This window comes from Mesoplodon bidens (assembly GCF_964165515.1).
Source record: "Mesoplodon bidens genome assembly, chromosome: 4".
Lineage (NCBI taxonomy): Eukaryota > Metazoa > Chordata > Mammalia > Artiodactyla > Ziphiidae > Mesoplodon > Mesoplodon bidens.
In genome coordinates this window covers 150,880,884-150,902,643 of record NC_138160.1, presented here as the reverse complement: position 1 = coordinate 150,902,643, position 21,760 = coordinate 150,880,884, and the positions used below count along the sequence as shown (strand labels likewise).

The 21,760-nt window shown below is 46.5% G+C and overlaps 1 protein-coding gene across 1 annotated transcript in view; it reads right to left on the bottom strand.

Annotated features, from left to right (window-relative positions):
- Positions 1–8,578, bottom strand: part of TMPRSS9 (transmembrane serine protease 9) — a gene marked incomplete at its 5' end in the record, with an annotated part of 32,953 nt that extends 24,375 nt beyond the window's left edge. The window contains 5 exons of the mRNA XM_081230968.1: positions 551–588; positions 1,379–1,558; positions 1,671–1,738; positions 5,304–5,431; positions 8,437–8,578. Of these exons, the coding sequence (XP_081087094.1) occupies positions 551–588; positions 1,379–1,558; positions 1,671–1,738; positions 5,304–5,431; positions 8,437–8,578 (556 nt within the window). The remainder of the gene's footprint in view (positions 1–550; positions 589–1,378; positions 1,559–1,670; positions 1,739–5,303; positions 5,432–8,436) is intronic.
- Positions 8,579–21,760: the final 13,182 nt, after the last annotated feature.

The window sequence follows — 21,760 nt, the reverse complement described above, 5'->3', positions numbered from 1 at the left end:
CAAACTGTTTTTTGTCTTTTAAAAACAACTTTCTATCACTTAAAAACAAAACAAAAACAATAATGCCTTCTCTTAATCATGCTTGGCTCTGAATAATTCAAAGTGCCTCATTTTTAAATCGTCTGCTCACAGAGATATACATTCTTTTTAATATTCTTTTCCATTATGGTTTATCACAGGATATTGAATATAGTTCCCTGTGCTATACAGTAGGACATCATTGTTTATCCATCCTATGTATAATAGTTTGTATCTGCTAATCCCAAACTCCCAATCCTTCCCTCCCCCACCCCCCTCCCCCTTGGCAACCACAAGTCTATTCTCTATGTCCATGAGTCTGTTTACGTTTTGTAGATAGGTTTGTGTCATATTTTAGATTTCACATATAAGTGATATCTGTCTTTTTCTGACTTACTTCACTTAAGTATGATAATCTCTAGGTCCATCCATGTTGCTTTAAATGGCATTATTTCATCCTTTTTTATGGCTGAGTAGTATCCCATTGTACATATATATACCACATCTTCTTTATCCATTCATCAAAACATACCTGATTTTAAGTCTCTTTCTGTCAGCAGCCCCTTCTGGCTTCCTGCAGCAAAACGGAGAAGAGATATAAGCTCATTTAGCGAGCATTGAGGTTCTTTGACATCGTATTGCAAAGCAGTGGTCTGTGCTGTCCACCTGGGATCCACTTAAATTCTGACTTAAATCAGCAAAGATGAAATCAGATGAAATATTCCATTCCTCACGATAAGAGCTCAACAGCCGCGTGGGGCAGGTGGCTGCCAGAGTGGATGGCGCCGACCCAAAACATTTCCATCCCCGCAGAAAGCTCTCTTAGTGCTGGCGAGGTTACTGAGACTCATTGAGTGTGTCAGGAGTGGTGGAGAGGGGACTGTAAATGTCCTGCAGGGCAAGGTCAAGGCAACAATTTTAAAATCTGAGCAGTCTGACCTCATGCCTGGCTCTCAAATCACAACGCACAGCAATCTTAGAATTTTAGAGCATAACATTTACCCTTATTTCTATACCAGGGGCCGGGAGCCAAATCCGGCCCACCACTTGTTTTTGTAAATAAAGTTTTATTGATACACAGTGGTGTCCATTTGTTTATACAGTGTCTTTGCTGCTTTTGTGCTCTAATAGCTGAGTTGAGCCATCTGGACAGAGACCCAATCGGTGGCAAAGATGAAAATATTTATAGGTTGCCACCCCCTGGTCTAGACCATAGAGGGTAAAGCAATGGGTATATGTTTCCTTGTCACCGAGAGGGGCGATTATGGAAAACCTCAAGTTTAATGCAACTTTCAGTCAGCTCCCCTTCCCCAGCATGTCCCTCCAGCCCCTCCCAACGTTGCCCTGTCTCTGGGGCCACTCGCCTGTGAGCTGGGCAGACACGATGGTGCCATAGGGGGCCAGGGGGATGCCGCGGCCCTGCAGCCTCTCCCGGAGTCCCCGCTGCAGCAGCTCCTCCTCCAGGCCCGGGCTCGGTGTCCGCAGGGCCGGCTGCATAAAGTGCAGCCGAAAACGCACCAGGATGCTGGCGTTGCCCTCCCTGCGGGGAGGACACTGGCCCTTGAGAGGGAGGGCGCCTCTCGGCTGGAATCTTCTGCAATCTCTCGGGCAACCACCAAGCTTCCTCCACCTCCAAGGAGGCCCCAACTCACCAGTAACTGAGCACCGTGCAGCCCACACAGCTGGCCTCCAACTCTGTCTCCCGAAAGCTGCTGACAAACTACAACGGAAACAACCGTAGCAAATGTGAGACCCTGTGGAGACTCCCTGGCGGGAGAGCTGGGAAGGGAATGGAAAAGCATCTCCTCTTCAACTCCACGTGTGCGGCCAACTCACAGAACTAAGAGACAGGACAGGCATCTCGAAGTCGTGCTTATGAAAATATAGCTCCACCAACAGATGATGGAAAAACCCCACGTGGTCCCTCCACACCCGGGAGCATCACTCAGCCATGAAAAGAGGTGAAGCCCTGACACTCGCTACCACGTGGACGGACCCTGAGAACACGACGCTCAGTGAGTGAAGCCAGACACAGAAGGACACACAGCGTGTGATTCCATTGGTGGGAAACATCCAGAACAGGCCGATCCACAGACACAGAGAGTGGGTTCGTGGTTGTCAGGGGCTGCGGGAGAAGGGAAGGGGGTGACTGCTGATGAGGGTGGGGTTTCCTTTTCGGGTGATGGAAGGTTCTGGAATTAGAGGTGATGGTTGCACAACTCTGTGAATGTACTAAATGCCACTGAATCAGTCACTTTAAAAGTGGATAATTTTAGGGAATTCCCTGGCAGTCCAGTGGTTAGGACTCGGTGCTTTCACTGCCGGGGGCCCGGGTTCAATCCCAGGTTGAGAAATTAAGATCCCACAAGCTACACAGCATGGCCAAAAGAAAAAAAAAATACAGAAAAGGCTAATTTTATGTTATGTGAATTTTACATTAAAAAAAAAATTCTGTGGCTGAGCCCACTTTGTGCAAGCAGACGCTATCAGGAAGGTCCTTGTCCTTCATGTGCTGTTAGGGTGACCACTGTCCGCGTCTCCTAGGATTGTCTCGGTTTGGGCACCGAAGGGCCCACATTTCTCCCCTCAGCAGCTCATGTCACCCACAAGTAGGGTGACCACGTAACCCCGTTTATCTGCTCTCCCAGTGTAGTCACTGACAGCGTCCCTGTCCCCTGGTAGAATGTCCTGCTTAGGTGCTAACTCCTATGGTCACCATCCTCACTCCCTAAACACACGGGATGCACGGTCACGCCTGTTCATTCGCTCGTCTAAAACACCCTTAATCCAATTTGCTTCTCTGAACCGCACCCTCTGAGTCCACATCCCCACTGCCCACACCCAGACCTGCACTGTCCTGTAGAACGTTCCACAAATTTCCAAAATGTTCTACACCTGCCTTGCCCCATATGGCAGCCGCTGGCCACATGTAGAAACTGAGCATTTGAAATGTGGCTGGTGCCACAGAGGAACTGATTTTCACATTTTGTTCAATTTTAATTAATTCACGCTTCAATTTCAAAACGGATACTTGATTCAGTCACTGGAAAATTCTTAAGTATATTTGGAGCATCTTGGGTCTGTAAATGTTACAAATTCTAAGTATGGATGGAGTTTTCCCAGTGGAAGCTCAGTATCCACCCTGAGATGTGAGTGTAAAAGACACACCAGGTTTGGGGGACTTCCCTGGTGACACAGTGGTTAAGAATCCACCTGCCAATGCAGGGGACATGGGTTCAACAGCTACTGAAGCCTGCGCGCCTAGAGCCCGTGCTCTGCAACGAGAAGCCACCGCAATGAGAAGCCTGCACAACGCAACTAGAAAAAGCCCGCTTGCAGCAATGAAGATACAACGCAGCCAAAAAATAAATAAACTTAAAAAAAAAAAAAAAGACACACCAGGTTTGGAAGCCTCAATACAAAGGAAAGAATGTGAAATATCTCATTAATACCTGCTTTATATAGGTTGATGACATGTTGAAATGATAATATTTTGGATATTCTGGGTTAAATAAAATGTATTATTAAAAATAATCTTACCTGTTTCTTTTTACTTTTTTTTTTAAAAAGTGGCTACCAGAGAATGTTAAATTACATGGGGCTTCTGTTACATTTCTACTGGACAATGCTGCTTTAAGATAAGGGATTGAGATTAGCAATACGGCCCATGTGCTGAATTAGAATCATTGCCTGTTTTTGCACAGATCATGGACAAGAATGGTTTTTACATTTTTAAATGTAAAAAAAACAAAAGAAAAATATTTCATGGTGCATGAAAATGGTATGAAATGCAAATTTCAGTGTCCATAAATAGAGGTTTATTGGCACATGGCCACGCCCACTTATCCATGTCATCTATGGCGGCTTTCAGGCTACAACACAAGGCCCAGCAGTCAAGACAGACTCTCTGGCCCCCAAAAGCCAAAAATATTGACCATCTGGCCCTATTACGGGGAAAGTTTGCTGACTCCTGGTCTAGATGATGGTGACTCCTAACTGTCCCCCTGCTTCTCTAACATCTTATCACACATTTAAAATGAATCCTTACCTAGTCACCTTTCTCTTTCCCTTAGGATAAAATTTTAAACAATGTTTTAAAAGTCACCTACCTTAAAAACTCACCTTTTACAAGTGTACAATTAGATGAGTTTTAGTATATTCACAGAGTTGTACAACCTCATCACAATTTTAAAACATTCTCATGACCCCAAAAGAAGCCCCATCCCCATCAGCAGTCACCCCCATCCTCTCCCCAGCCCCTGACAACAAGGAATCCACTCTCTGTGTCTGTGGATCTGCCTGTTCTGGACGTTTCCCATCAATGGAATCACACACTGTGGGTCCTTCTGTGTCTGGCTTCTCTCACTGAGCATCATGTTCTCAAGGTCCGTCCACGTTGTAGCGAGTGTCAGTGCTTCTTTCCTTTTCATGACTGAGTGATGCTCCCGTGTGTGTGGAGGGACCACAGCTGTTTATCCATCATCTGTTGATGGACATTTGGGTTGCTTTCACTTTGGGGCTGTTATGAATCACGCTGCCATGAACATTCGTGTACAAGTTTCTGTGTGGACTCACGGTTTTGTTTTTCTGGGGCAGACACCCAGGAGCGGAATTGCCGGGTCAGATAGTAACTCCATTTTTTTTTTTTTAAGATGTTGGGGGTAGGAGTTTATTAATTAATTTATTTATTTTTGCTGTGTTGGGTCTTCGTTTCTGTGTGAGGGCTTTCTCTAGTTGTGGCAAGCGGGGGCCACTCTTCATTGTGGTGCACGGGCCTCTCACTATCGCGGCCTCTCTTGTTGCGGAGCACAGGCTCCAGACACGCAGGCTCAGTAGTTGTGGCTCACGGGCCTAGTTGCTCCGTGGCATGTGGGATCCTCCCAGACCAGGGCTCGAACCAGTGTCCCCTGCATTAGCAGGCAGATTCTCAACGACTGCACCACCAGGGAAGCCCAGTAACTCCATTTTTAACCTTTGGAGAAACTGCCAGACTGTTTTCCACAGTGGCTGCCCCTTTTCATATTCCCACCAGCTATGTAGGAGGGTTCTGATTTCTCTACCGAAATGCAGTTTACAACCTTTCAACGTGGCCTACGGATCCTGCAGCAGTCAGTTCCCATCGAATGCTACCCTCCCCTGCATTCTGGAATGCACCAGCCCCTGCCCTGTTCACCCCATGGGGCCCCCTCCCTACCTCAGAGGCTGCCTGGGCCCCCCATTGCTCTGCTGCCTCAGTCAGAGCCCCTGGCCTCCCACTTGGCCCCCCTGGCTCCCAGAACCCTCACCAGCGTTTCCAGAGTGGGCGTCAGCGTGCGGTAATAGTCTGAGGTCTCCTGCCGCAAGCTGGGGGCAAACCGGATCCCTCGCAGCTCGGCTGTGTGCTCCACATTGACACCCTGTGTAGAGAGGGAGGCTGCGGACAAGACCAGGGCCCCGTGAGAGCGCCCACCTGCAGGGGCAGGGCTCAGCCAAGCCGGCCTCCAAGGCCCCCCCATCACCCTGGGGCAGTCACCCCCAACAAATGGGGGGTGGGCTGACTTCCCAGGGGTTCAGTGATTATTAACAGTGCTCCCTTATCAGCTCTCACCCATTACCCCCCAAAGGCACCCAGGTACACAAAGCCCCAGGCATCCCCAGGTTTCCTTAAGGGGAGGACTGGATCCTAGCCAAAAATGGCTGAAATGGCCTCAGAAGGAAGACCTTCCCTCGACTTTGGGACAATTCCCACCTCCTCCCTGGGAATGGGCACCAAATACCCCAGGGGCACAGCCAGGGGTACCAGGACCCTCGAACCCCGGCCCATGACACCACCCTCTGAATAATAGTTTCCAACGGTTGTCAAAAGTACACAACAGCAAAGAAGAACAGTCAAAAGTACACAACAGCAAAGAAGAACAGTCATAAAATGTTGTAAAGAATACAACCCTACATGATACATGAAGACATGTGTTTCCAACTGTCGAAAATATGTGAGACTGGCAAAGGGGTCCATCAGTCAAAAATGATCATAACCACAAAATTAAAAGACTAGAAGTAGGGAGTTCCCTGGTGGTCCAGTGTTTAGGACTCAGTGCTTTCACTGCTGGGTCCAATCCCCGGTCAGGGAACTAAGATCCCACAATCCATGTGGTATGGCCAGAAAAAAAAATTTTTTTTTTAATTAAAAAATAGAAGTAGGGCTTCCCTGGTGGCGCAGTGGTTGAGAGCCTGCCTGCCGATGCAGGGGACACGGGTTCGTGCCCCGGTCCGGGAAGATCCCACATGCCGCGGAGCGGCTGGGCCCGTGAGCCATGGCCGCTGAGCCTGCGCATCCGGAGCCTGTGCTCCGCAACGGGAGAGGCCACAACAGTGAGAGGCCCGCGTACCACAAAAAAAAAAAAAAAAAAATAGAAGTAGCAGCCACCTACACTGTGAAAGCTGGCTCCCAGCTCTATTTATTTGAATGAATATTCAACCAGCTCGATATTTAGATATTTATTTATTTAATAGATAGAAGAGTCTAAAGTAATTCTAAAATTGGTTTGTTTTCTCATGCAAGGAACTAAAAAGAAAGAAAACAAGAACCCTGCTGTGTAGACCCATGTGCTTATGTTCTGAGCCCCAAATAAGCCTCACACTTTCCCTCTGAAATAACCATGGGCTCCCAGGCAACTGGAGAAACAGCCCAGCAAGGGCCCGTGTAAAATTTTATACTTCCAAATAAAACTTTGAGCTGTCTGGGAAGGGGACAAATTTGAATTGTAATTTAAAAATTGTTTTTAAATTTTAAGTGCTTCTTAGAGCCTTCCTCAGTTTCAGAGGTCCTGCTGGAGATTTTATCTACCTGTTATCCCAAAATGTAGCTGTGCTTCTAGACTGGAGGTGTGCAACTGTCCCCTGTCTCTCCCTAGCGTGAGGACACACGGACACGGACAAGCCCCCCCACCACGACCACAGAGCCCAATTTTCATGCACTTCACCCCACAGCCACTAGAGGGTCTCTGTCAGCCGTGCCAGGCTCTGAGTTAGTCCAGATATTCACAAATATATATATATATTTAAATATATAATATATATCTTAAATATATTTTTTAAAATACATTTTAAATATATATTTAATATATTAATATATATATATATCCCACATTGGATCGCCAACTTATTATTTTGCCACATGACAGCATTTTCCCCCCAAACTGCCAGTTACCATCATCATGTCAAGGATGAAAGGTGACCTTTACATCCCCACACAGAACTAGCAAGCTCATCTCAGAAGGAGCCCAGTCCAGAGCAGGGCTTCCCAGCAGAACTTCCCCTGATGATGGAAGGTTCTAGATCTGAGCATCCCCTGCAGGAGCCACGAGCTACTCATGAAATGTGGCTGGTGGGGACGGAGGAACTGGATTTTACCTGTTATTTAATTTAAGCTGATTCAGTCTAAACAGCGCTGGGGCTCAGGGCTACCACGTCGAGGTGTGGGGCAGCCCTGGAATTCTCTGCAGGCGGCAGGGCTCTGTGGACCCTTCCACTGACATAAAAAGACCTTCCTTTGTGTGTTTGTATAACTGCAGCCTCACAGCATTCACCACAGGTCATCATTTCGTATGTTTCATTGTAAATAATATGAACGTACGTACATTAGAAGCAAATATGAAGTGGGAGCCACTTTTGACTGTGGGAGGTGAGAAAGTCAACGACTGCTCACTTATACTTTTGAGGACTTTTCAAATTTCTCAAGGTTTTTATTTTTATAAATTTATTTATTATTTATTTTTATTTTTGGTTGCGTTGGGTCTTCGTTGCTGTGTGCGGGCTTTCTCTAGTTTCGGCAAGCGGGGGCTACTCTTTGTTGCAGTGTGTGGGCTTCTCATTGCAGTGGCTTCTCTTGTTGCAGAGCATGGGCTCTAGGCAAGAGGGCTTCAATAGTTGTGGCGCACAGGCTTAGCTGCTCCACGGCATGTGGGATCTTCCTGGGCCAGGGCTCGAACCTATGTTCCCTGCATTGGCAGGTGGATTCTTAACCACTGCGCCATCAGGGAAGCCCCTCTCAAGGGTTTTTTAAAAGTTCATTTCCCTACTGGTCTCCATTTCACCCTGGTTGTGAATCTTCATTAAGCAACTAAGACCCAGCGCAACCAAATAAAAAATAAATAAATATTTTAAAAACCCAAAATCAAACACATGGTATTAAAAAAAATAAAGAATCCCACTGGTGGGAAACCTGAAATTTGCAGGTATTGCCTTGACACCCAGGCACCCACCACCTAGCCCAGAACTAAGTGCAGCCACACTCAGCACCTGGTCCCATAGCCTTGCTGTTGGGTGGCCTCTCTGTACTGCATGCTCAGCCCTTTGCTCTGGGACACTTTTGAGCCACTCCCAGGCGTCTTAGTGCAAGCTACCTGCTGTGTAGACCCATGCAAGTCTGTGGCCACTCACCCACGAGGACTCCCAGGGTGACCATGACGATGCTGGTGGCCACCATGACCGAGAGGGCTGCCCGGCAGCATGCGGCATCTGTAGCCTGGATGTCCTTGGTTGCCCTGGGCACTAGCTGTAAGTCACCGGCGGTGGGCTCCATGGCTCCCAGACGTGGGGACGGCCACCTGGAAGCCAGCAGAAAACAGACAGAAAAAGGAGGTCAGAGCTGGGGGCGTTTCTCTTTCCCTAAGCAAGGGTCTTCCTTGTGCAGACGTGACAGCCATCAACAGTGCCCTAGGCATCGGGGGCTCCACGCAAAACATAAAAACGGATTCAACATGATTGCTGGCTGGGCTGGCACACGCGGGATCCCCATGGGGCCCTTGCTGGGAAGAGTATGTATGAGTTTCCTGCAGTTGCTATAACAAATGACAAACCAGTGGCTTAAAGGAACACAGACTTATTATCTTTCGGTTCTGGAGGCCAGAGGTCTAGATAATAGAAGGCTGTGTTCCTTCTGGAAGCAGCCGTCTGCAAGCCAGGAAGGGAGCTCCCACCAGAAACCAACACCGCCGACACCTTGATCTTGGATCTCCAGCCTCCAGAAGTGGGAGAGAAAAAATGTCTGTTGTTTAAGCTGCCCCGTCTATGATATTTGTTCTGGCAGCTTGAGGTGACTGAGACAATTGCACAAAGTCCCCACATACCTCACACCCAGCGTCCCTAATATAAAGTCTGGTACCTGTGTCACAATTAATTAACCAATTTTTTTCTTTTTTGGCTGCATGGCATGCAGGATCTTAGTTCCCTGACCAGAGATCGAACCCACGCCCCCCTGCAGTGGAAGCTTGGAGTCTTAACCACTGGACTACCAGGGAAGTCCCTTAACGAACCAATATTGATACACTATTACTAACCAAAGTCCACAGTGTATTCAGATTTCCTCAGCTTCCTCCTAATTTCCTTTTCTGTCCCAGGACCCCATCCAGGATCCCATGCGACAGTCATCATATGTCCTTGTGATCTCTCTGGGCTATGATGGTTTCTCAGACTTTGTGATGCCCTGGGTAGTCTTGATATTTTGCGGAATGTCCCTCTTTGGGGGTCTGTCTCGTGTTTCTCTCATGGTGAGACTGGGGTGAAGTGGGGGTTGTCTGGTAGACCCCCCTCCAGGCCCCACCGTCCACCCCTCCATCTCTGCTCATGGGGTGTCTGAAGCAGCCCCTCCACTCTTGGTCTGGGTGAATGTCTCCTCCTTCAGGAAGCCCTCTTGACCTCTTCCACCCCCAGCTACAGACTGCCCTCTGTCACACCCAGGGAGTGTCCTCTCTGCAACCAGCTCTTCCCTGAGATTCCACAGCCATCCATCCCCCTGGAAAATCCTCATCACAAAAGACTCACAAGACACTCAGATATTTGTTGAACGAATACAGCTTGTGGAATAGTCACCTGCATTGGGTTTTGGTTTCCCAGGTGTGCCCAGTTAGTTGACAGAACACAATCAGACCGTTTTCTAAATGCATTGTGGTTGACAACACAGTCCCAGGGTGTACTGACCTCATCTTTCATTTTTTTGGGTCAGATCTCAACTTGATCTTTATTATTTTTATTTATTTATTTATTTATTTATTTTGGCTGCGTTGGGTCTTCATTGCTGCACACAGGCTTTCTCTAGCTGCAGTGAGAGTGGGCTTCTCACTGCAGTGGCTTCTCTTGTTGCAGAGCATGGGTTCTAGGTGCTTGGGGTTCAGTAGTTGTGGCGCGGGGGCTCACTAGTTGTGGCTCGTGGGCTCTAGAGAGCAGGCTCAGTAGCTGTGGCTCATGGGCTTAGTTGCTCTGAGGCATGTGGGATCTTCCCTGACCAGGGCTTGGACCCGTGCCCCTGGAATTGGCAGGCGGATTCTTAACCACTGCACCACCAGGGAAGTCCTGACCTCATCTTAAAGGTAAATGTCTAGTCCCGGGTTGGCTGGCTTCACACCTTGTTTTTATAAATAAAGTTTTATTGAAACACAGATACGTCCATTTGATGACATCAGTGGTTCCTAACTGGGAGCAATTTTGCCCCCAATAGTGACACATGGTGATGTCTGGAGACATTTTGGGTTACCGCGACTGGGGGTGCCCTTGGCATTTGATGGGTGGGGACCGGGGATGCTGCTCCACACCCACAGTGCCCAGGATGGCCCCAGAGAAAGATCCAGCCCAAGGTATCAGTGGTGCTGAGTCTGAGAAGCCCAGAGGTATATATTATCTTTGGCTGCCTTCATGATGCAATGGTGCAGTTGGGTGGTCAAGACAGAGACTGATCTGGCCTGAAAAGCTGAGCATATTTACTCTCTGGCCCTTGAGACACATCTGCCCATCTTGCATAAGGCCATCCCCAGCTGATGAGTCATCACTAATGCTTTGATGCAGAAGAGGATTTGCAAATATGAATGTCAGAGTTTGCCCTGGTGTCACAATGCAGGTGCTGGCAGAGAAGCCTTCTCCTTCTGCTGGTGGCTCACTCTCTTTGGGGTGGTGGATTCACCCCAGGGTGGCCCACAAAATACTGTACCGTGGTAAACTGGCCCACTAAGCACAACCTAGAGCTCGTCAGCCCCTGAGAGATGGAAGGAACACCATGGCAGACAGAATCCAAGATGGCGGCCATGACCTGAGGCCCTCAGTCCTGCAACCACAAGGCACTGAATTCTGTCCACAACCCTGTGAGCTGGGAAGTGCATCCTTCTCTAGTTGAGACTTTGGATGAGACGGCAGCCTCGACTGACACCTTGATGGCTGTCTTGTGGGAGACCCTGAGCAGCAGACCCAGCGAAGCCGTGCCCAGACTACTGACCCACAGACACCAAGAGGTAATAGATGTGTGTTGATTTAAGCCACTAAGTGTGTGGTGATATTGTTTTGTGGCATAGAAAGTAAATACAATGCCACTTCACCCATTAAATGCTATTTGAAAGTCAACTGTTGGGTTCGTTTTTATGAGTCTGAAAATTTTGAGCATTATGCTGATTCTCCGTTGTAACAGTTAACTCTATTTTTTTTTTAAATCTCTTATTAGGGAGGATGCAGGGTAAGAATAGCTGTGTGATCTAACAATTCTGGCATCCAGCTTCCTCCTCTGTCAAATGGGCAGAATGCAATGCCTGCCGTCTGGTTGATTTTTCCTCTCTAGGATCCAGGATCTCAGGATCTCAGTTCCAAGAAGCAGGCTGAGCTCTGGCACTTTTGCCTCTGAAACTTCTCTGGGTCAAGAGCCAACAAATTCACTTAAGGCTGTTGATTTCTGCTACTTGCTACTAAAAGAGCCTTGAATGTGTTAAGCCATCCCCAGCCCCCTGCTGGATAATTCTCTTCCATTCATGAGACCTGAACAGACCTTTACTCCAAACCCAGCACGTTCTCAGCCTGCAGAGAAGCTTTTTTCTCCAGAGGGGATGAATCACCTTTACGTCTCTGCAGAGGTGGATCTCATTACCTCCCCTCTGCCTCTGCTCTCCCCGGGATGCCGGTCCAGCGTGGGCGGAGAATGATTCATACCTGGCCTCTGACACACTCTTCCCCATTTGAACACCACAGAGAAGGAAGTGGAGGGACAATCCCATTCCATTTCCCTTGACAGGGCTCCACGAAGGTGCCCACTCAGCCAGGTGCTTCTCTGGAGGGAGTAAAGCTGTTCTTGAGGCCCGTACAGATGAACAGCAGGCCTGGGTGTCGGATAAAATACAGTCACACCTTCTGGTAACTGACTATACTGCGGAACCGAATGAATAAGCATTTCCAGAACTCTAATGGAAAACGGGTGAATTCATAAAAGTGCTAACAAAAGATCAAGATGAAAAAAAATTAATTACATGGGACTGAGTGAACTGATGAGGATGATTATAATTTTTGTGACTTTCTGTTTGAATTAAAAAAAAATCCCACAAGGACTCAGAGGCAAAAAATATACCAATCAATTTTCACTGCAAAGTAAAGGAGCTGTTACAGTGGAGGATTGCTGGACTGAATGTCAATATTACGACACAGTATGAGTGTGTTTCGTGTTTGGTAATTCCAATCATTGTTGCTTTTGTTGTGGTCATCCATTTATAAAAAAAAATACAGTCAAACTTGAATTTCAGATTGACAAGACATAAACAACCCTGTGATGGTTGATTTTGTGTGTCCATGGGGCTAGGCCATGGTGCTGATTTCTGGTCAAACATGATTCTAGATGTTGCTGTGAAGATGTAATGAACATTTAATTAGTTGAGTTGACTAAAGCAGATAAGCCTCTGTAGTGTGGGTGGGCCATATCTAGTCCGTTGAAGGCCTTAAGAGAAAAGACAAAGGTTGCCCCCCCAAAAAGAGAGAATTCTGCCTCCAGACAGCCTTTGAACGTGAGCTGCAACTTTTCCCTGGGTCTCCAGCCTGCCCTGCAGATTTCAGATTTGCCAGCTGCCATGACTGTAAGCCAATTCCTGTCTCACTGTCTGTCTGTGTGCGTCTCTCTCTCCATTCTATTGGTTCTATTTCTCTGGAGAACCATGACTCATACAGTTTCTAATATGTCTTGTGCAAAATTTGGGACATACTTGTACTAAGAAAAAGAAAAGTATGTGTTGTTTGCCTGAAATTCAAATTTATCTGAACGTGCTGTATGCTTATTGTTATACCTGGGGCCCAGCCAGAATGTCCTATCCTATCAAGGTAACAGGTCTCTGCTGGGAATAGCCACTCTGTGCCTCACTGCCACCATCCAGAGTCAGCGAAAAAGGGGAGCTGTGCAGGGGGGGGGGGCGAGGCTGTACAACACTTACCCCTTTATTCTTACACTTGAGCTAAATTGCCTTCCGAGGAGGCAGAGAATCTCTAAGAATCACTTGATGAAATGTTTTAGGGACAAAGACACCAAGATTCACTTCTGTGATTAGGGCTGGAAATTCAAATGTAGTGTATGAGCTCATTGACAGCACCCGCTACAAACACACACACTATGTTCATTCAACCCCAGACGATCCTGCCACCACCCCCACCCCGTGGGTTTTCTAAGGATTCCTGTGTTCTCTAAATTGTCTTGTCATCACTGTCATTAGGGCACAGAAGGGGCCTACTGCTATTTAGCATTGAATATAGAAGCTCCATTCATTGTTTCCATCAATCCGATATTTACAAAGGGCCACGCTTGGCTGCTCTGTGCTGGGTACCCAGCCCTGAATGAGACAGATGTGATTCTCAGCTCATAGAGTGTAAATCTTAGTGACAGAGGCCCAAGTAAATTAGAATTGCAGCTACAATAAAGGCTGGAAAGGAGAGATGTATCCATGGGGCTTTGAGTCTCTGTAAAAAGGAAGCTTTGATCTAGACAGGGGGCCAGGGAAGTCTTCCTGACGGAGGGATGAGTTATCTGAGTTCTAAAGGATAAATAGGAATCCAGTAAGTGCCCAGTGGAAGCAACAGATGTCCACGTAGTAAGAACAAAATATGTAAAAGCCCTGTGGTAGGAGGGAGCAAGTAAGGGCCATCTTAGAGGAAGTGTGCCAGTCAACTACTGCCATATAACAAATCACCAAGACATAGCTGCTTAAAACAATGCACAGTCATTATCTCATGGTTTCTGCAGATCAGGATTCTGGCATGTTTTAGGGGTCCTCTGCTCTGGGTCTCATTCAGCTGCAATCAAGGTGTTAGCTGGGGGAGTTCCCTGGTTGTCCAGTGGTTAGGATTCAGTGCTTTCACTGCCATGGCCTGGGTTCAATCCCTGGTCAGGGAACTAAGATCCCACAAGCCGTGCAGCACAGCCAAAAAAAAAAAAAAAAAGTGTGAGCTGGGCTTCATTCTCATCCAGAGGCTCAACTGGGGAAGGATCCACTTCTGAGCTCCCTGTTGTTGCTGGAATTTGCTTCCTTGTGATGTTAAGGCTGAGGTCCCATTTCATTGCTGGCTGTCGGCCCAGGGCTGCTCTCAGCAATGGGGAGCTGTTTAGTTTCAAGCAAATTAAGAAAACATTTCCAACTCCCATCTTGACACTCTCTCTCTCTAGATATCCTGCCAACACCTACAGTGACCAACTGTCTGTTTTCCCGGGATTTCTCTGTTTTAGTCACAAAAGTCCCACATCTCAGGAAACCCCTCAATTCCAGGCAAATAGAGTCAGTTGTCACCTCACAGACAACACCTAAACACAACCTGTCCAAAATTAAACTAATTTTCTTTCTCCAAACCTCTCATCCACACAGTTGCCCAAGCCCTGAATTCTCACTTACAGTCGACCCTCCATATCCACGGGTTCTTTACCTACAACTTCAACTAACAGTTGATAGAAAATATTCAGGAAAAAAATCCCAGAAAGTTCCAAAAAGCAAAACTTGAATTTGCCACATGCCAACAACTATTTACATAGCCTTTACATTGTATCTACAATATTTACACAGCATTTACATTGTACTAGGTATTATAAGTCATCTACAGATGATTTCAAGAGGATTGCATAGGTTATATGCAAATGCTAAGTCATTTTATATAAGGGACTTAAGCATCTGTGGGTTTTGGTATCCATGGTGGGTTCTGGAACCAATCCCCCTCAGATACTGAGGGATGAATGTAATTACCCCCATCATACCTTGTCCGTCACCAAGTCCTGCAGATTTTATATCCTGAATTTCTCTAGAATGGGGGTCATTAAACTTTTTCTGCAAAGGGCCAGAGAGTAAATATTTTCAGCTTTGTAGTCCCACAGTCTATGTTGTAACTACTCAACCCTACTATTATGTCATGAAAGCTGTACCAGGCACATGTAAACAAATGGGTATGGCTGTGTTTCTATAAACAGGCAATGGGCTGGAGTTAACCTGTGAGCCATAATGTGGTGACCCTTGGTCTAGGATCCATCGTTTGTCTTTATCCACACTGCCTAGTGCAAGTTGTCACCACCTCAAATCTGAATTATTACAATGACTTGGACCCTCCACTTTAATATCTTCACTAGAGCCAGACTAACCTTTCACCAGGAAAACCCAGTTACTCCTCTGCTTGTAAGCAGTCAAACCCAATGGGTGAAGGACAGAAAAACAAAGTAAAACAAAACCTTTCAAGAGAGACACACCCTCATCTCAGATTCTGCAGGATTCCCACAGATAAAAGCATGCTAAGGATAAGCTCCCAACCTCAAAATTGCAAAACACACGAGAGAAAAAACTACCATCAGGAAGAATCAGCAGACACAAGAAGGCAGTACTAGACACCGAAGACATTCAGAAAGTGAAACTATCTGAGATTATAAAACAAGTATGCTTAAAATTCGTTCAGACATAAAATAATTGAAAATATGACAAATGATCTCATGAAAAAATGGGTATAACTTTTTAAAAAATGGAAGTTCTAGCAATGAAAACTATAGTCACTAGGATTAAATTCTCAGTAGATGGGTTAAACAACAGATACAGATCAATAAAAAAATAAATGATTCAGAAGATAGATATGTTACCCAGAATGCAGTAAAGAGAAGTAAAAAGATGGAAAACCTGTGACAGAGGTTAACAGACACAGGGCACAGAAAAAATGGAAGGCCCCACTGTATATCTCACAGGGGTTCCAGAATGAGAGACTAGACAAAGGGAAGAGAGGAAATATTATAAGAGAAACTAGTTGAGAATTTTCTAGAGTTGTTGAAAGACATGCATCCTCAGATTTGAAAAGCACCATGATCTACAGAATAAAAACAAAGAGAAAATTATAGAAGTAACCAGAAAGTAAAGACAGGTTATCTATAAAGGAAGGCTGATTCAGAGTGATTGCAGATTTCTTGGGACTTCCCTGGTGGTCTGGTGATTAAGATTCCATGCTCCCGCATGCCATAACTAAGAGCCCACATGCTGCAACTGAAGATCCTGCATGGCAGAACTAAGACCCGGCACAGCCAAATAAATAAATAAATGGATAAATATTTAAAAAATAAAAAGAGTGGGGCTTCCCTGGTGGCGCAGTGGTTGAGGGTCCGCCTGTCAATGCAGGGGATGCGGGTTCATGCCCCGGTCCGGGAGGATCCCACATGCCACGGAGCAGCTGGGCCCGTGAGCCATGGCCGCTGAGCCTGTGCCTCCGGAGCCTGTGCTCTGCAACGGGAGAGGCCACAACAGTGAGAGACCCGTGTACCACAAAAAAAAAAAAAAAAGAAAAAGAGTGATAGCAGATTTCTCATCAGAAACAAAAGAAACTGGAAGGGAGAGAATAATATCTTCAAATTGCTGAGAGGAAATAGGTCAATCAACAATTACATGCCTGGGCTTCCCTGGTGGCGCAGTGATTGGGAGTCCGCCTGCCGATGCAGGGGATACAGGTTCATGCCCCGGTCTGGGAGGATCCCACATGCTGCGGGGTGGTTTGGCCCGTGAGCCATGGCCGCTGAGCCTGCGCGTCCGGAGCCTGTGCTCCGCAACAGGACAGGCCACAACAGTGAGAAGCCCATGTACCAAAAAACAAAAAAAAACAAAAAAAAACAAAAAACCAATTATATGTCTAAACCCATTTAGTCAAGGAAGAGGATGTAATATAGACATTTCTAGGAAAAGACTTAGAAACTTAACCACTAATAGACCTTCACTGGAAAAGCTACTAAAGGATGTATCTGGGGGAGAATAAAATTGAATTTACAGAAAAGATGTAAAAAGCAGGAAGCACTGTGAGCCCAGAAACTGGTGAACATGTGGGAACATCTAAATAAGCATTATGTGTATAAATTAGTAATAATGACCAATTAGGGATGTATAAAAACCAAGGTTGAACTAGCACACAAGACAGAGGGGATGATTGCAGTCAAAAGGCATTAAGGTTCAGAGACTTCCCTGGTAGCGCAGTGGTTAAGAATCTGCCTGCCAATGCAGGGGACATGGGTTCGATCCCTGGCCCAGTAAGATCCCACATGCTGCAGGGCAACTAAGCCCGTGTGCCACAACTACTGAGCCACAACTACCGAGCCCACGTGCCACAACTACTGAAGCCCAAGCACCTAGAGCCTGTGCTCCACAACAAGAGAAGCCACCACAATGAGAAGCCTGTGCACCACAACGAAGAGTAGCCCCCGCTCACTGCAACTAGAGAAAACCCGCACACAGCAACAAAGACCCAACGCAGCCAAAAATAAATAAATAAATAAATATTTTAAAAAGACATTAAGTTTCAGGGGAGACTATTGACAAATTCCAAATCTGTTAAGTGAAGCATTCATGATAACATTTTAAGGGTAACTTTAATAATAGAACTAAAATGGATGACTTCCAAAAAAGTACAGTGAAAGAGATATAAAAGAAAAAGGGAGAGGGCTTCCCTGGTGGCGCAGTGGTTGAGAGTCTGCCTGCCGATGCAGGAGACACGGGTTCATGCCCCGGTCTGGGAAGATCCCACATGCCGCGGAGCAGCTGGGCCCGTGAGCCATGGCCGTTGAGCCTGCGCGTCCGGAGCCTGTGCTCCGCAACGGGACAGGCCACAACAGTGAGAGGCCCACATACTGCAAAAAAAAAAAAAAAAAAAAAAAAAGGGAGGAAAACAAAGAAAAAGAGAAAGAAAAAGTGCAAATGTACTAAATTTACAAGGTAAAAGACAGAATTTGTCAGGTTAGACTTTTTTTTTAAAGCTATCAGGTGTTTTAAGTGGTCTCTTGTAAACAGTGAAAGTCACAAAATGGAAGAGATAAAAATTCTAACCTCATATGTACCAAATAGCAAGCTAGACACCAGACAATCTTGTTTAATGGAAATATATATTCATGGCATTAGAGAACAAACTTACCTTTTTCAGGCACACATGGAATATTTGCAAAAGTTAATCATACAGTAGCCACAAAGCAAGTCTCAACAAAACCCAAAAACTCTCTCAGACCACTTCTCTCACCACAGTGTAATTAAATGAGATGTCTAGAAATAACAAGAAAATTATGACTGAAAATCTAAAATCACTTCTAGTGAATTAATAATTCCAAGAAGAAATTATAGCTAAATTAATAAAAATATTTAGAACTGAATGATAGTGAACATGCTTCACGTCAAAATCCTGGATGCAGGGACTTCCCTGGTGGTCCGGTGGCTAAGACTCCACATTCCCAGTGCAGGGGACCTGGATTCAATCGCTGATCAGGGAACTAGATCCCAGATGCTGCAACTTAGAGTTCACATGCCACAACTAGAGATCCTGCATGCCGCAACTAAAAGATCCCGTATACTGCAATGAAGATCCTGCATGCGGCAATGAAGATACCGCATGCCACAACTAAGACCTGATACAGCCAAATAAATAAATAAATATTTAAAAAATCCTGGATGCAGTCAAAGCAGCCATTACAGGCAAAGACGTGGTAATCACCATCCATGTTACATCGAGTCGGACATCTAGACAGGCATTGATTTCAATGTTGCAGTCACTGGGGTCTCGACCCTCTGTGGAAAGCACAAATCTCTAGGTTCGGCCCCCCAACAGCACTCACTGCACTGAGGTCAGCTGCCAGGATCCTGGCATCCCCAGCAGAGAAGGCCATGTTTTGGGTTTTTCTGTCCCAAGCAAAACCCCATCTTTGCACAAGTGGTCCCGGGAGTACGCATGGGCCATCATACCTGCTTTCTCTTCTCTTAGTTTTTCCTTAAGAAGTGTCTGAGAAGGCAAATCCATCAGTAAGAGAAAAGGGTAGGAATTCAAGGGGGGTAGAGATATCTCCTTATGGGGATGTGTAGTCAAAACTTTGGCCTTTGCCAATAAAATTGCCCTGTAAGCGAACTGGATTGTTAAGTCATCAGAAGGTTCTTGTGGGTTTCCTAATGAGCTACATAACTCATGCCCTATTTTCTAGGACATTTCCTCATATTCTACGACTTAATGACAAAACAATGGGAGGTAAAAAATAAAATAGGAAGAACATTCTAAAAACAAAAAGTACAACAACAAAAACGAACAAACAAAAAACCTTTGGCCTTTGCCTCTGGTTCTGGGAAGTGATCTCTGGGAGGCTGAGGTCAACCACATGGACAGTCAATGAATCAGTTATGCCCAGTGAAATCTCTGCACCCCGTAGCTTGGGGGAGCTGCCCTGACTAGCAATAATCCATGTGTGTTATCACACATCAATGCCAGGAGAATAATGCATCCTGAGTGCACGGGGGGAGGACAGCATCACTTCATGTTTGGTGATTCTCCTGATTCTGTGGACTAATGTTTGTGTCCTCCCCCAATTCTTATGTTGAAACCCTAACCTCCCATGTGATGGTGTTTGGAGGTGGGGTCTTTGGGAGGTGATTAGGTCATAAGGGTGGGGCTCTCATGAATGGGGTTAGTGCCCTTATAAAGGGACCCCCCCCACCAGAGAGCCCCCTGGACCCTTCTGCCGTGTGAGGATACAGCAGGGGGCAGCCACCTACAAACCAGGAAGCAGGGCCTCACCAGACACCGGCCTTGCCAGTGCCTTGATCTTGGATTCCCAGCCTCCAGAACTCTGAGAAATAAACGTCTGTTGTGTATAAGCCACCCAGTCTGGGTATTCTGTGATAGCAGCCTGAAGGGACTCAGACAGCTGGACTAGCCCCGTGAGTCTCTCCCTTTGATTGACTTTAATCAATGATCTTAACCCCTCTAACTGTTACAGTTAATCTTAAACCATAACAATGACTATGACAGCTCTTAGTGATTTCTGAGTTTTTCTAGTGAACTGTCAAACCGCAGGGTGGTTTTGGGAACCACCCCCATTATCAGTTTCCTGGGGCAGCCATGACAAAGCACCACAAAGCGGGGTGCCTTATATCAAGGGTTCCCCAACCCCTGGGCTGTGGACTGGTACCGGTCCGTGGCCTGTTAGGAACCGGGCCACACAGCAGGAGGTGAGCAGCGGGCGAGCGAGGGAAGCTTCATCTGCCACCCCCCATTGCTCACATTACCGCCGGAACCATCCCTCTGCCACCACCGTCCATGAAAAAATTGTCTTCCACGAAACAGGTCCCTGGTGCCAAAAAGGTTGGGGACCACTGCCTTATATAACAGACACTTGTCATCTCCCAGTTCTGGAAGCCAAGAGTCAGAGGTCAGCATGTCAGCCAGGCTAGCTCCCTCTGAAACCACGAGGGAGAATCTGTCTCAGGCTCTCTCCTGGCTTCAGGGGGTCGCTGGTGATCTTTGATGTCCCTTAGCTTATAGCAGCATCACCCCCACCTCTGCTTCCATCTTCACATTGCATTCTCCCTGTGTGTGTCTATGTCCAAATGTCCGCTTTTTAAAATTAATTTTTATTGGAGTGCAGTTGCTTTACAATGTTGTGTTAGCCTCTACTGCACAGCAAAATGAATCACCCGTGCATATACACATATCCCCTCCATTTAGGACACTACAGTGCATTAAGTAGAGCTCCCTATGCTATACAGTATGTTCCCATCAGTTGTCTACTTTATACATAGTATCAATAGTGTATATATGTCAATCCCAGTCTCCCAATTCCTCCCCCCGACCCCTTTCCCCCTTGGTATCCATACATTTGTTCTCTACGTCTGTGTCTCTATTTCTACTTGGCAATTAAGGTTTAAATAGAACTACCATATGACCCAGCAATCACACTACTGGGCATATACCCAGAGAAAACCATAATTCAAAAAGACACATGTGGTGCTTCTCTGGTGGCACAGTGGTTAAGAATCTGCCTGCCAATGCAGGGGACACGGGTTCGAGCCCTGGTCCGGGAAGATCCCACATGCCGTGGAGCAGCTAAGCCCCTGTGCCACAACTACTGAGCCTGCACTCTAGAGCCCGTGAACCATAACTGCTGAGCCCACGTGCCACAACTACTGAGCCCGCACGCCTAGAGCCTGTGCTCTGCAACAAGAGAAGCCACCGCAGCGAGAAGCCCGCACACCGCAACGAAGAGTGGCCCCCGCTTGCTGCAACTAGAGAAAGCCCGCACACGGCAACAATGACTGAACTCAGCCAAAAATAAAATAAATTAATTAAAAAAAAAAAGACACGCACCCCAGTGTTCATAGCAGCACTATTTACAATAGCCAGGCTGTGGAAACAAGCCAAATGTCCCCTTTTTATAAGGACAGCATATGGCTTAAAGCCCACCCAAATGACCTCACTCTAACTTGATTACATTTGCAAAGACCCTATTTCCAAATAAGGCCGCTTTCTGAGTTGCTGTGGGTTAGGACAGCAGGGGGGACACAGTTCACCCAGAACATCCCTGAACTTGCAATTGATCTCAGAATCGAGGACAGTCCTGCGTGGAGACTGTGACCTCTGATCTTGTAGTGGGCCCTGCCAGCCTCTCGAAGGAAAAGAGTTAAAAAGACAGAGTTCACGCCCCCTAGGATGGCTGTCATCAAAAACTAGA